The 14,711-nt window shown below is 39.6% G+C and overlaps 1 protein-coding gene across 2 annotated transcripts in view; it reads right to left on the reverse strand.

Annotated features, from left to right (window-relative positions):
• The window catches only part of LOC147626825 (protein RER1A-like), a 51,056-nt gene extending 41,510 nt beyond the window's left edge, over positions 1-9,546 (reverse strand). The window contains exon 1 of one of the 2 annotated variants that reach the window (XM_086815368.1): positions 8,915-9,504. In XM_086815368.1, the coding sequence (XP_086671494.1) occupies positions 8,915-9,267 (353 nt within the window). In that variant the 5' untranslated portion in view covers positions 9,268-9,504. Of the gene's footprint in view, positions 1-8,914 lie in introns of both variants that reach the window. The other variant, XM_086815370.1, reaches the window with a different exon arrangement.
• Positions 9,547-14,711: the final 5,165 nt, after the last annotated feature.

Raw genomic sequence — 14,711 nt, forward strand, 5'->3', positions numbered from 1 at the left:
TCCATACTGCCAAAAGTGCTCTGTGCTCCATCATCCTGCTTCTAATACTCTTTTTCTCGACTGCCCCTTCTGGATTTAGCCCTGACAATGTCCATGGCATTTATCATGCACATGACATCCCCCTCTGCTAAACTTGATGACGGGATTCCAACCTACTCTTGGATGACTGTCATCATCCCAAATCTTTTCCCAAAGTCCCTCCGTCATCCATCCATCCCTGGCAACCCTTTTCTCTAAAAGCCCGGCCCAGTCTCCAAACCACTCTGTCACAGACTAAGATCTATGCATCTGATTCCCTCTAGTCCACAATCCATTCCTACCCTGACTCTGAACACTGTTTTGGTCTTCATTCCTGAGAAATGAGTCTGGCACTCTCACATCACCCTTGGAGGATAAACCTTCCTTGGGACCATTGCCCGAGAACCTATCTGGCTCACAGGACTGCCATCCCCTCTGGCTTTGTGGAACACCATCAACAAACCTCCTAGGAGCTCTTCCCGATTTTATTCCCTGCCTTGGGCTTCGTATCTGTATACTTTCCTATACCTTGGACCTGTACACCATCATATGGGACTGATTCAGTGTTTAGCTTTGTTGAGCCTGATGCTCTGATCCAATGTAACACGCGGAAGCTCTAAGGGGTCTTCTTTCAACCCTAAACACTCCTGGAAACATGCTGATGCAAAACGCACACATGAAGAGAGAGTAGAGAGAGAGAGAGAGAGAGATATGCTGGAAATTCAGTATATATCATATAGTACAAAAAGGCACTCTTCTACAGCCCTAGGCTATCTTCATAAAAACGGTGATAAACACCAAAATCTGGTCCCTACTTGGACCCTAAGGACCCACCCCCATAAAGGAATGAATGAATAAGATGATGAGCCTTTATGCCTATTTATAGGCCTTCAAAACAGGACTTGGCAAATCAACAATTCATTAAATACCCAAGGTACTGTCCGACTGTGCCTCTTCATGCACCTGCAGCCGACAGTCTCCTGAAGTGTAGCCGCCACCTCCTAATCAGGTACAGCCGACAATCACCTGCAGCCGATTGTCCTCTTTTGTATCTCCTTCCACCTATCTCGAAGTCCATCCTACCAAATGTGCTCTGTGCTCCATCATCCTGGTTCTAATACTCTTTTTCTCGACTGCACCTTCTGGATTTAGCCCTGACAATGTCCATGGCATTTATCATGCACATGACACTCCAAAATCTCCTAGTAAGTCTCCGTCACACGGCTATTGTCGAGCACCAAAGACAATGTCCTTGTCAGTAAAGAGTAGAACGGTCTTACAAATGCTACCTCATATGGAGTCCTGCCAATAGCTGAAGAAAAAGAGTCATTACTTACCATGTTGATCATGGACATAGCATTTAGGCACATAGAACACCAATTGATTGTAAATCTATGTCTAGCCGTTCGTCAATGGGTGGAATGCACTAGAAAAATTCAACTTAGTCCCAAAATTAACAAACAATGCCCTCCAAAAATGACTGGTAAACTTGGCATTGGGATCTAGCAAAGCTCTGATACTGCTGTGACATGCGGAAGCTTACAGAAAAAAGATTATACTTGGATAAATACTTTCAGCCCTTTGTTCTTGACGATGAATAGCACAATGTAAAGAAGATAAGAAAGCAGAGAGAAAGGACAGACAGATACATAGGATTGGGTCCCAAATACCCTCTGAATGCCCCCCACCACGTTGAATGAGTAGACTAACACACGGCTGGCTGTACATAACCAAGACTCAATTGACTTGAATACCTTCCCTTGGCTGAGATAGCATTCAGCTTTAAGATAGTCCCTTGATATGCACTTTCCACCTTACTTGGCCCCTTCTTGGCTTTTTCTAGCCCTTGGACTTCAGCACTTCAAGAATGAATAAGATGATTTATGCTTGGGGCAGACCATCGCTTATATATGACCCATTTATGCTAGTCGGTTTACTGTAGGAGCTATAACTCGCTCGGGAAGCACGAGAGTGAGTGTGCATTGCTTGAACATGAGCACAATTAAACATTTCGCCATTTAATCACAGCCATTAAACAATCCACAAAGCTGACAATAAAAGTTGCACAACTGACACCACATAGAGGCCGGAATGGGCCAACCCCCCTCCCCCCCTCTAGAGTATTTCATTATCCAAGGAGAAATATAACACATACAAGCTTTGAGGGCCTTACTCTCCCCATGGGAGATGCCGGATTATCCATATACAACCATAAACATGTCCTTTATCCAATATGGCTTTCCAACATGTCCTTCCATAGGCGCACAAACATGTATAACATCCATATGGCTCATCCACAAGCACATAAACCTGTAAACCAGCCCCATCCATGAACTCATAAAATTGTATACTAGCCCATGTGGCTCATTCATGAGCTCATAAACCTGTAGACCAGCCCATGTGGCTCATCCATATATCATAGACCAGTATAGCAACTTGTACCATGTGGCTCATCCATGAGTGCATAAACCAATATAGCAACCTGTATATCACATAAAACCAAAAATTTCAACAAGCTTTAGGAGTGTTTTGCTGAAAAACAGCCATCTGGGATATGCAAGATGATGCAGAGCAGTGAAAATCATCTTCCCCAAGCTAGATATGGCTATGGTGGGCTTAGAAATGAAGAGAAATGGTGAGAAATCAGAGTTTTCAGCCTCCAAAAACCTGCTTGAAGTTCAAACTCGCCCAAGATATGACTCATGTTCAAATAAGCAAGAACATGCTACAATGCCATGTGTAGAGCTGAATTGACAAGTGTGAGGACACTTGTGTCAAAGTTGACAATGCGGAAGTAGTATTGCGTTAGTGAGAAAACGCTAAGGGAGAGAGGATGAGAGAAAACGCTGGCAGAAAAAGGGAGAGAGGATGCACAAACGCTAGAGAGAGGTAGAGAGAGAGAGAGAGAGAGAGAGAGAGAGAGTATTCGAACCAACACAACAGCAATGAATTAGATGAGTTTTTACAATGGAGCTAGGGTGCTTATATATCCACAAATGGACTTGGCCGACCTCACTTGAGATGCATGCAAAAAAGAAATTTTAACACCCTCTGCAGCTCATAGTGGTCATAAGTAGGAATACCAAGTCGATGAAGAAGCTACCATGGACACCCCAACAGTGGCCAACCACTAGGTACACCTCGGATTTGCAACCACCAGCTTGTCACCAGCAAAAATGCCATCCTGAGCACCAACTGCCTCAAAGAACATTGAACTGTAGACCACACTACGTCCAAGAATCCCCATTCATGAACTGTGAACACATCACGTCCAAAAAACTCCACAAGATAATGAACTTTGGTACACACCCTGTCCATAATCCCGAAAACAACAATGAATGACTGCAGCACATCCATAGTGTTTTATACGCCATGTTGGTTCCTTGCCAGATGCCTAGTGCTTTGAATTCCGACACACGGATCCAAACACCCAAAAATTGAACTCCGACACACGGGTCCAAGTCATTAAAACGAGAGCACAGACTGCCCCTCTGTGCCACTCACATGCCTCTCTCTGGCTGAAGCACGTGGTAGCATCCATCCACCAAGCTAGAATGCTGGAGCATGTGCCAGTGTAGTCCTTGCCACACCGGCAGAAGCCGTATCATCCCTAGTAGTATCACTGTCACTGTCATCCTCGTCAGCTTTGCCTTTGCCTTTGTCATTCGTCGAGCCTTGAGCTTTAGCTTTGGATTTGCAATCCCAAGCCAAATGCCCTCGCTTTCCGCACTTATAACAACGGCTCCTAGACTTCTTATTGGATTCCGATGCAGCATGTGCCGATTCTACATCCTTCGGAACTCGAATCTTGCCTTGGGAAATGAGCATTGCTTCCTCCTCAATGAGAAAAGAGCTGAGATCATCAAATTCCAGCTTTTCCTTCATGACTTGTAAGCATAATGCCCTCGAGACCATCTCGTACTCCTCAGGCAACTTCATAAGAACCAAGGCAGCTAACTGGGTACTAGTTAACGCACTATTCATAGCCGATAACTGATCATGGATAACCTTTGCCTTCATTAGAAATGACTGCATAGAGGTCCGAGCTTTAAACTTGATGGAAAACAACTGGCCGAGAAGGGTTACTGCTCGCATTGTTGAGTCTCGATCAAACATTCCTGCAAGCTTTGACCACATTTCCTTGGCAGTCTTCAAAGTCTGTATGGCAGGGGAAATTCCCTTGGTGAGAGATTCTGCAATCGCCGACATCGCCTTCGCATTGTGAGCATCCCAATCCACAAGAGATTTGAGAAACTCCTCCTCCTGAAGACGTGTGAACCGATTGCTATCCCTTCGAGGACGTTCCTCCGAGCCATCAACAATGTCCCATAAACCTTTTCTGCTAAACCATAGCCTCATGATCAAGTTCCAATGCGCATAATTGTCGCCATTCAGTTTGTCATCCTTGCTCGAACACGGGAGACCCATCTCCTTCGTCAATCCGATCCACCTCTCCAAAAAACGCAGCCCAAATCTCGTCCAACTTCACGCTGCAAATCAACAGCACTCCTCCGTCGAAAAAACGCAGATTTGAAGGGGTTCTCCGCGATGAAAACGCTGCTAGATCCGATCAGCCCCCGTCTTATAGCAAAAACACTGGTCCAAGGGTGCTTCTCGCGATGAAAACGCAGCAAATCAATCGCTCTCCTGCTGGCTGAGAAACGCAGCCGAGATCTGCCTTCTCCTCGCGCTCCAGTCCCCTAGGCGTTGACGTGCCTTGGCTCTGTTACCATGTCAAAGTTGACAATGCGGAAGTAGTATTGCATTAGTGAGAAAACGCTAAGGGAGAGAGGTTGAGAGAAAACGCTGGCAGAGAAAGGGAGAGAGAGGGTGCACAAACACTAGAGAGAGGTAGAGAGAGAGAGAGAGAGAGAGTATTCGAACCAACACAACAGCAATGAATTAGATGAGTTTTTACAATGGAGCTAGGATGCTTATATATCCACAAATGGACTTGGCCGACCTCACTTGAGATGCATGCAAAAAAGAAATTTTGACGACTTGTCTCACTTTTACCCTCTTATTTGCCACATGTCCCAAATCCAAAGGCCAAAAATTCCACAATCTTCAGCTCTAAAAATATCCCAAATGATAGGTAATTTCACAATGGCGCTTCAGCAATACTCGATCTCTATCGAATTCTAGAGATAATGACGCGAACGGAAATTCCATTGGAGATTGCTAAAAATAGCAACTTCTCCTAAAATTTAGGAGATGAACTCTTTGTGTTCCACCACATGAGAAAAACATGTAAGCACCATGTAGAAGCCTGTTTCATTGCTCGATCTCTCCTAAATCCTCAAGAGTTCACCATACATACTTTCCACTTGTTACTTGATCTCCAAAGCCCATTTCTGTGTCCAAAAAACCGTCTCGAGCGCCTGGACCATGCCACGAACACTTGTTCCTCTATACTATACACCTCTACATCATTCCATACGGTTACAAACGTGTTGGACATGCACGGACTTCATGTGCGGAATATGCACACTTGACCATGATCCTCTACAGGGGATCCCTAGCTGACTTGTCTCGGAAAACGACTCACAAAGACTTGCACTTGTTGTACATATATGGCCACATGACATCCAAGCATGGGATGCACATGACAATTGCCTAGAGAGAAGTTTGAAGCTTTCCATGAAGCTCCAAGCTTACTCCCATTTGGAGAGTGATCGGCTATCTATACATATTCACACTGTCACTACATTGGGGATTTGTAGGAAAACTCAAGTCTCATAGTGGTAGTGCTAGGTGTGAGCATGGGCTTATAAGGGCCACTTTTTACCTTCTATATTGAAGTGTTCTTTCTCGTGACCACCCAGTGTGAGAGGACACCATATGGACAACATTTTATTATTATGCCTTGTACTTCTTGTGGTTGTGTACACATAATCTTATCATTTTAATACATTCAACATCATGTTGCTCTCTCTCTCTCTCTCTCTCTCTCTCTCTCTCTCTCTCTCTCTCTCCTATTTTCTGCCCCCATTTCCTGCACATTAGGGTTAACCCTAGCCCAACATTGAAGTTGTGCCTAGGAAGCCCTATTATCGAGTTGCTCCAAAGCTTCCCAGTGGCTGTCCAAGACCTTGGGACAGATTTGAGAGCTGATTAAGAAGGACAAATGTGCAACCAATCTCTACTAAGACTTCTAGAAAGTATGAGGATCATTAGCAAGGAGAATTTTGCTGCCTCGAGGCTCTAGGGGCTACCTTGGAAGGCTCTCAAAGAGAGGTTTGAAACCTATGGATCTTCAATGACAACAAAGTATTTGTTGCACTGCCCGTACCTATGCAAGGATGGTCCCTTAGTCATAAACACTACACTAGGAGACCTTTGGCATCGCATTACCCATGCAAGCTCTTTTTTGGAGACAATTGGGAGATCCAACTAGTGCAAGAATGTTTGGTATGTAGCATGAAGCTGTGAATCAGCAAGATCATTTATATGCCTAGATAAATCTAGGAACATGCCCAAATTCACCTTTTAGGAACGTGCATGTTATATACTCATGGTAGTCAACCCACAAGACTATATAACTATCAACTCCATTATGCATAGTATGGACTAGATACACTATGACATCCCCACTATCATCATCAGTGCCCAATAGTGGTTGAAGAACTCTGTATCAAGATATGTTCACACGCACTCCACACACACACATAAGAGCATATATTCACACAAAGGCCTTCGTACTAAGTTTCTGTCAAACCTCCGGAGATGCAAGATCATTGTATATATAGCATGTTTTGGCAATATGCGGCAGATTAGGTCTATCTCTCCTTCTCTTCCTGGTCTTTGCTAAACATAGGATTGGCATTAATCTTCTTTGCTTAACGTTAATCATGAACACGCTTCCGCAACTCATGTTACAATGATTGAGCCCTTGGTCAGCCCCAAAGGGGTTGACCTATGGCTCCTTACATGACTTCTACTGAAGCTACAATGCTGAAATGATGAATGATTGCTTGAATGACTTGATTTATGGCTTCATGCTTATATAGGCTGCTGAGGTTCAGGTCGGCTAGCTGCAGAGGCTGTCAGCGTGTTCTGTGGACAAATAATCATGATAAACTTTCCTTTACTGCTGTGCTTGACTTAGTGCTGCCCACTGCCTATCACCTGGCTGCTTGCTGCTTGGGCATCTCTGCTGGCTACCGACAGCAACCTGTTGGCTGCCGAGACAGGGTGCCAAGCCCTCCTATGGTATGTATGGTAATGATGCTGATGTTGTTGATGCTATAGCTGATGACGATGTTGCTGATGGTGCTGATGATGATATTGTTGCTGACGCTGATGCTACTGATGTTAATGATGCTAAATGCTGACTTTATCAAGGATTAAGGCTGTTCGTACCGAGGATTATGCCATGGCACGGGCGTGTACGTGACAAATCTAAAGGTCAGGCTTGTACAAGCTCATACTCCTTTAGTAACAAAATCCCCTTTTTTAATTGGAAAAGGGGAGAGAGGGCTGGTTCACCCATCTCCAACCCTTAGTGCTATGTTGTATTATTGTGCCATGTTTAATTATCTCAAGTTAAGTTAATAGTCAAGCATCTTGAAATCTATGCTCCCCATTTCATGTTACTATGCCTAAGACCTGCCAAATATTTCTCACATAATACATGGGTGTAGTCACACGAGTTGATATGATTATACCACAGCCAAAAAAAGGCACCTTTGGCACATCAAGACAACTAGAAGGTAATAGCCATGTGAAAAAAACTCAAAAACCATATCCACAGATTTTTTTTTATTTGTATTTTTTTGACTGGCCTTAGGCCCAAGATTATTTTTCACTGCTTGTAGGTGCTTTTTTTATACGCCCGTAGGCGATGCGGTCGAGGAAGCACCTAGTGGTGTTTTGAACCCAAGTCCTTCTCGTCCTAGACAAACACCTTCACCACTCAAATTATCACCTCATTGGCTACCATATCCGCAGATTTATACATGCAATCCTCAGCAAATGCACTTACTAATGTGGAATTCATTCAAAATACTAGAGTCTCCCCTAAATTCCTTGGAGATATTGGTTGCCTTGTTAAAAATCAAGCTCTTCAAGCCAAAGATAATGCCTGATTTATTATCCTATGTGGATTTATGGTCTCTAAACTATGTAACATACACTCTTGCTAGTGCTGAAATACAGGTGGAAAAATTGCGATGATGCAGAAAACAGAGTAGCATTACTTCCTTAGTGCTTCCAGATACAACACGCATGCATGCATGCCTGTATGTAGTGTATGTATAAATGAGTCTTATGTATTTACATAAGTTTGTGTGTGTGTGTGTGTGTGTGTGTGTGTGTGTGTGTGTGTGTTGTATGTATGTATGTATGTAGAAATGCAGAAACAAGGGTTTCATTGCAGAGACAAGCTAATTGAAGCTGTTGTACATCACGAAACGAAGAAACAAGGGAACAAAACAGAAGAAAGAGAAAGGATGTTGCAATCTTCCCAGAATACCAATGGAACGTCCAAGTTATTTCCCAAACTTATCAAAAATGTAAGTGCAATCTTGTCTACTCACAAAGCTTCAAATCATCAACTCCATCGCGTGCATAACATACACTACATGCTATGGCATGTCAACAGCACCCAGTAGAGGCAATGTGAAGGTTCATGCATAAAGATTACTACACAAATCTTCATTAACCACCATACTAAGCAGACTCAGCCATGACTAAACGCTAGCACTACAGACACACACACACACACACGATAGCTGGTCCAGCAAATGCACCACTGAAGATAGAAAGAATTAGCATAAACCAGCTGGCCACAACTTGGACGAAGGAATTTGCACGTCTGCTAATTTGGCAGAAAGTTATATCAATGAAAAATTCACGTTATTCCCCAAACTTAACAAAAACCAATGTGCAGTCTTACCAGAACTTGAACTCTGGAAGCCGGCGGAGGAAAGGCCTGAAATCATCCGTGCCTTTGGACGGCAGGGTAGGGCCTTCGCTCTCAGGGTCAATTTGCGGAGAGAGGAAGCCGATCAGCAGGCTGAGTAGGTAGATCCCGAGTCCATATGTGACAATGTAGAAGCCTTGCAGGTAGTAAACCCTAACGCAGTAGATGAGGGCCATAACAACAGCCCCTAGCCATCGCCACAAGGTGTGCGGCGTCGACTTGTCCAGGTAATGCTGGAACTTGCTGGACAGATTGCTCCGCCATTGAAGAAGAGAGCTCGACCCGCCATTGCCGCCTAATGCATCCTCTGTGTGGGCCGCTTCCATGACTTCCTTGCAGAGATGAAGCTCAAGGTTGCCGTCTTCACAGTTAGGCAAGAATTAAGGAACAAATAGGGCGACGGGCGAAATTAGGGAAAACCTAGGGTAAAGTCAGAGATTGAGGTTAACGATCCGTTTGATATCAGCGTCCCCTGGCCATCTGAGTTAGGGTTACGTCTCACCGTTCCATGGCCATCTGTCTAGGGGTTTCTTGCGATCTTCTCCGTCGTCATTTTAGTCATGAAAAAATACCCACTCAAAAAACCTTATTAGTCAATTTCTGCCCTGCATTTCAAACACAAGCCGCAAGCCATTTAACCCAGACAAGATACTGCAAACCCTGGTTATAACTTTGCATCCACGTTACCCTTATCCTTCAAGCTAGTTTGTTTTATAATCTATTGAATAGAAAACCCTTATGAATTGGAGTAAAACCCAGATTTTCCTCCCTTCCTCTGCTTTGGCATTGAAAGTACATGAAGTTTGCTATGTGTTCACATAAGCTATCTTGTAGGTCTCCCAGCATGGCTTCCGTTGGTGGTTGGGACTTGAATATAATGTGGAGTCAAGTTACGGAGAATTCATTTGTGCCTTTTTCTTTGGGAGGGATCCTGACAATGGCCAATACTAAACCCTTTGTTGGGAGAGATCGTGATAGTAGCTAATACCTTGGCTGGTCTTTCAACCCATTGGAGAGGTCATGACAGTAGCTAATACCTTGGCGAGTCTTTCAAGCCACTCTATTGGTAGAACAACTCACTATTCTTTCCCGCTAAAGGCTTTCAAATCGCCCTCTAGATGTAACACCCACATAGGATTGCTCAATTACAAATATAGGGATGTTTTTCTCCTTAATAAGAGAGCACGTAATCAATAGGTACATCCAAGGGTCTATTCTCCAATTGTAGGACAACATGTTTATCAATTCACTCCCAAGAATCTAGACCAATCATGGGACATGGTGGAGAATCAACAAGTATAAATAATGCAAATGGCATCCACACCTAGAAGAAGTGCAAGAAACTATAACCAACAAGTATAGATGGTGCAAATGGGCATCCACAACTAGGAGAAGTGCAAGAAACTGCAACCAACAAATCTGTGTGAGCTAATGGTGCACACTCACAACTAGTGGTTGTCAGTGAACCAAATGGTAGCAATTGGGACAACTATGAGATAAGTATGAGATCAAAGTCCTTGTCTCTTCAAAGATGGGCCTTGAAGAGCTTAACGAGAAGACCCGACTGAGAAGAAGAAGCTTCCTAGTGATGTACACACTAAGAGATATAAGTGGGAGTTTGTGTTAGGAAATGCTTCAAGAACCGGGGGGAGTGTACTCAAGCTCAGTGCATGTATCATTGGAATTACATATCTAAACAATGGAAGTAGATTTATGACTTAGAACAAAAGATTCGGTTTGGGGGTTATGCATTGCAATGAATGAGGTGATAAATAGTTGTGAAAATGATTTGAGAAGAAAATATTTAATGCATAGGTTTGGTAAGTCCAAAGCTATAAATCTTGGGGACATATTGCTTGACACCTCAAAGAGGCCTATGATGATTTTTTTTAAAGGCATCCTGACTATTTTTTAATATGAGTGTATATGGATTGATATTGGGTTCTAAGCTTACAGATGATGAATAGACATCAATTAAGATCGATGAAATGGAAGGTGGACAAGTCAATGGACTACCCATCAAAGAGCAACAAAATGACTTAAAAGAGGAAGAGACAATAGTAAACATTCAAGATGGAGAAGCTTTGAAAGAAGAGATCTCTTATCACAAGAAGCGTAAGGTAATTCAAATCACTCTCTACCAAGGCGAAAGCAAAACCCACTAGTGGACACTCGTGTGTCATAACATCCAGCCCAATCTAAATCACTAAAAGCATGTAGCTGTGACTCACCCCCCTTTGGATAAAATAATCCAAAATACTGAGTGCCCTGCAAATAGCGGAAACCCGCTTGACAGCCTGCCAATGCTTCATACTACGTGGGCTATGCATAAATATGCTCAACTGTGAGATCGCATACTGTATATCTGGCCTCATGTTGCATACATAAAGAAGGGATCCAATAGCCAGCGTGTAAGATTCCTCCCCAGCCTCTCAGGATGTCCAGTATCTTCCCCTGTAGTCAAATCCCTCTTCAGAAATATAAAAGATCTTGTTTCTACCAGTTTTAGCCTAGAGAGAGAAAATCTTCTAGAGAGTGGTAATTCAGTTTTTAAATATTTTTGGATGGAAAAATATCTCTTCTTATTAAAATAAGTTCCCCCGAAACAGAAGTTCAAAAAGATTTTCAGAAGGTGCATTAGAAATCAAGTATAATCTGTTCAAGAGGCCTTATCCTGAGGGTCAAGATTTTTTCCAAATTTTAAATTAAGGTTCCTATGGGCCAATAAGATTCATCCAAATGTGTGGAGGAGATAAATGGAAGAAATAAAGAAAATCCCCCCAAAAATGAGTAAATACTCACATAAGATGAAGAGTTGACTAAGGACAAGGTTATTAGTTAAAAAAGAGAGATATTTAAAAGAAATGATGCATTTTTGACACCTCAGTATGGGGGAATTCCCCTCATGAAGGAGGCACCTATTTCACATGTGGGGGAGAGTTTTAAACTCCCAAATAATGAGATATTTTTATCTCTCCTCTCTCATGTTTCAACTAGATCCAAAAAGTGAGCTAAATTGACCTAAAAATGGTCAAAAATTGACCAAACTGATCTGGAAAATTCTAGAATCAGTTCGCTTGGTTAGAGGCTCACTTTTTCCTATAAATAGAAGCCTTCCCCTTTGTTGAATCTTAATAGTGTTTTTTGCACTTTTACCCTGCTTCTCCCAAGAGCCAAAAACTGTGAATTTACTCTTAATTTATTAGTTTTTGACCTTCCCTCTTCTAAAGATTGGTGGCCACTCTTGTTTCAAACAAGAGTAGATCCCTCAAACCATCAAGCCAAAGGAAAGCTCCCAAATTCTCCTTGTAAGTTGGAGATTCTTCTCTTTTTTATTTCATTTTATGGTTTTTATGATTTTTGTCTTCTCTAAAATGATTATGATGTTATGCCTCATTAAAAAAAGGCATTCCCCTCTCTTCTTTAGTAAATCCAACCATTCTTTATCCTAGATGAATGATTAATGGATAAAATCAAGTTTTTCATAATGTTTCGCTTTGATAAGTAGAAAATGTTTACATTAGAATGATTTAAATACTCTTGGTGAACTTCCAATTAATTTTAGATAATTAAAAATTGAAAAATGGTCAGCCATACAAAGGAGGTTATGGCAAAATTTTCTAAAATTATGGAAAATAAATTTTAATTTTTTCATTCAAAAAGAGTAATTCCCATCGTATATGTATTCTTAAAGTGTTAATTTTCATCCTAGGTATAAGAAAATGCATACTAAAAATATTTTATTAAAAAAGTGTTACTTTCTTTAGAATTAAATTCCATGCATAGAAGGAAGTATATTGAAATTGTTATTTTGATTATAAAAGCGTGATTTTCATCATAAATAATTTTTATGCATAAATAGATGCATAAAAGAAATTCTTTTATATTAAAAAAGTGATTTTCCTCATAAATGATTTGTATGCATAAACATATGCATAAAAGATATTTTTTTATATTAAAAGTGTGATTTTCATCATAAATGATTTTTATGCATAAATAGATGCATAAAAGAAATTCTTTTATATTAAAAGAGTGGTTTTCATCATAAATGATTTGTATGCATAAACATATGCATAAAAAATATTTTTTTATATTAAAAGTGTGATTTTTATCATAAATGATTTTTATGCATAAATAGATGCATAAAAGAAATTCTTTTATATTAAAAGAGTGATTTTCATCCATAAATAATTTGTATGCATAAAAGATATATTTTTTATATTAAAAGTGTGATTTTTATCATGAATGATTTTTATTCATAAATAGATGCATAAAAGAAATTCTTTTATATTAAAAGAGTGATTTTCATCATAAATGATTTGTATGCATAAACATATGCATAAAAGATATTTTTTTATATTGAAAGTGTGATTTTCATCATCATAAATGAAATTTATGCATAAATTAGATGCATAAGAGAAATTCTTTTATTCTAAAAGTGTAATTCCTACTAAATTGGATTTATGCATGGAAAGATGCATAAAGAATTTATTTTAATCCAAAAGTGTTATTCTCATCAATTTTGATTTTATGCATAAATAGATGCATAAAGAATTTTATTTTTCATTCAAAAGAGTTATTTTCATCAATTTTGATTTTATGCATAAATAGATGCATAAAGAATTTTATTTTTATTTCGAAAGAGTTATTTCCATCAATTTTGATTTTATGCATAAATAGATGCATAAAGAATTTTATTTTTATTCCAAAAGAGTTATTCTTATCAATTTTGATTCTATGCATAGAAAGATGCATAAAGAATTTTATTTTTAATTCAAAAGAGTTATTCTCATCAATTTTGATTCTATGCATAAATAGATGCATAAAGAATTTTATTTTTAATTCAAAAGAGTTATTTTCATCAATTTTGATTCTATGCATAAATAGATGCATAAAGAATTTTATTTTTATTTCCAAAGAGTTATTTCCATCAATTTTGATTTTATGCATAAATAGATGCATAAAGAATTTTATTTTTATTCCAAAAGAGTTATTCTTATCAATTTTGATTTTATGCATAAAAAGATGCATAAAGAATTTTATTTTTAATTCAAAAGAGTTATTTTCATCAATTTTGATTTTATGCATAGAAAGATGCATAAAGAATTTTATTTTTAATTCAAAAGAGTTATTCCTGTCAATATTAATTTTATGCATAGAAGATTTATTTTTATTTCGAAAGTATTATTTTTCATTGAAATTAAATTTATGCATAGAAAGATGCATAAAAGATTTATTTTTATTTCAAAAGTATTATTTTCATTGAAATTAAATTTATGCATAGAAAGATGCATAAAAGATTTATTTTTATTTTGAAAGTGTTATTCTCATTAAAATAGAATTTATGCATAGTTAGATGCATAAAAGATTTATTTTTATTTTGAAAGTGTTATTCTCATTAAAATAGAATTTATGCATAGTAAAATGCATAAAAGATTTATTTTTATTTTGAATTTATGCATAGTAAAATGCATAAAAGGTTTATTTTTAATTCGAAAGTGTTATTTTCCTTAAAATTGAACTTATGCCTAAATAGATGCATAAAAGGATTTTTATAAAAGTGTTATTCCTACTAAAGTTGTCTTTATGCCTAATTAGATGCGTAAAGAATCTTTATATCAAAAAGGTCTTGACTAGCCTCGGTTCGATTTAAATGGTGAGCTTTCGGTACGGTGGATGAGGGACCAAGGAAGCGGCCTATGAGTGAAGCGCTAGGTGACCTGCGAAGGATCCTTGAGGGTGCTGACCATACGACGGTGCTCGGGCTCTG

The sequence above is a fragment of the Cibotium barometz genome, chromosome 21 (genome assembly GCF_041138505.1).
Source record: "Cibotium barometz isolate CiBa-2024 chromosome 21, ASM4113850v1, whole genome shotgun sequence".
NCBI lineage: Eukaryota > Viridiplantae > Streptophyta > Polypodiopsida > Cyatheales > Cibotiaceae > Cibotium > Cibotium barometz.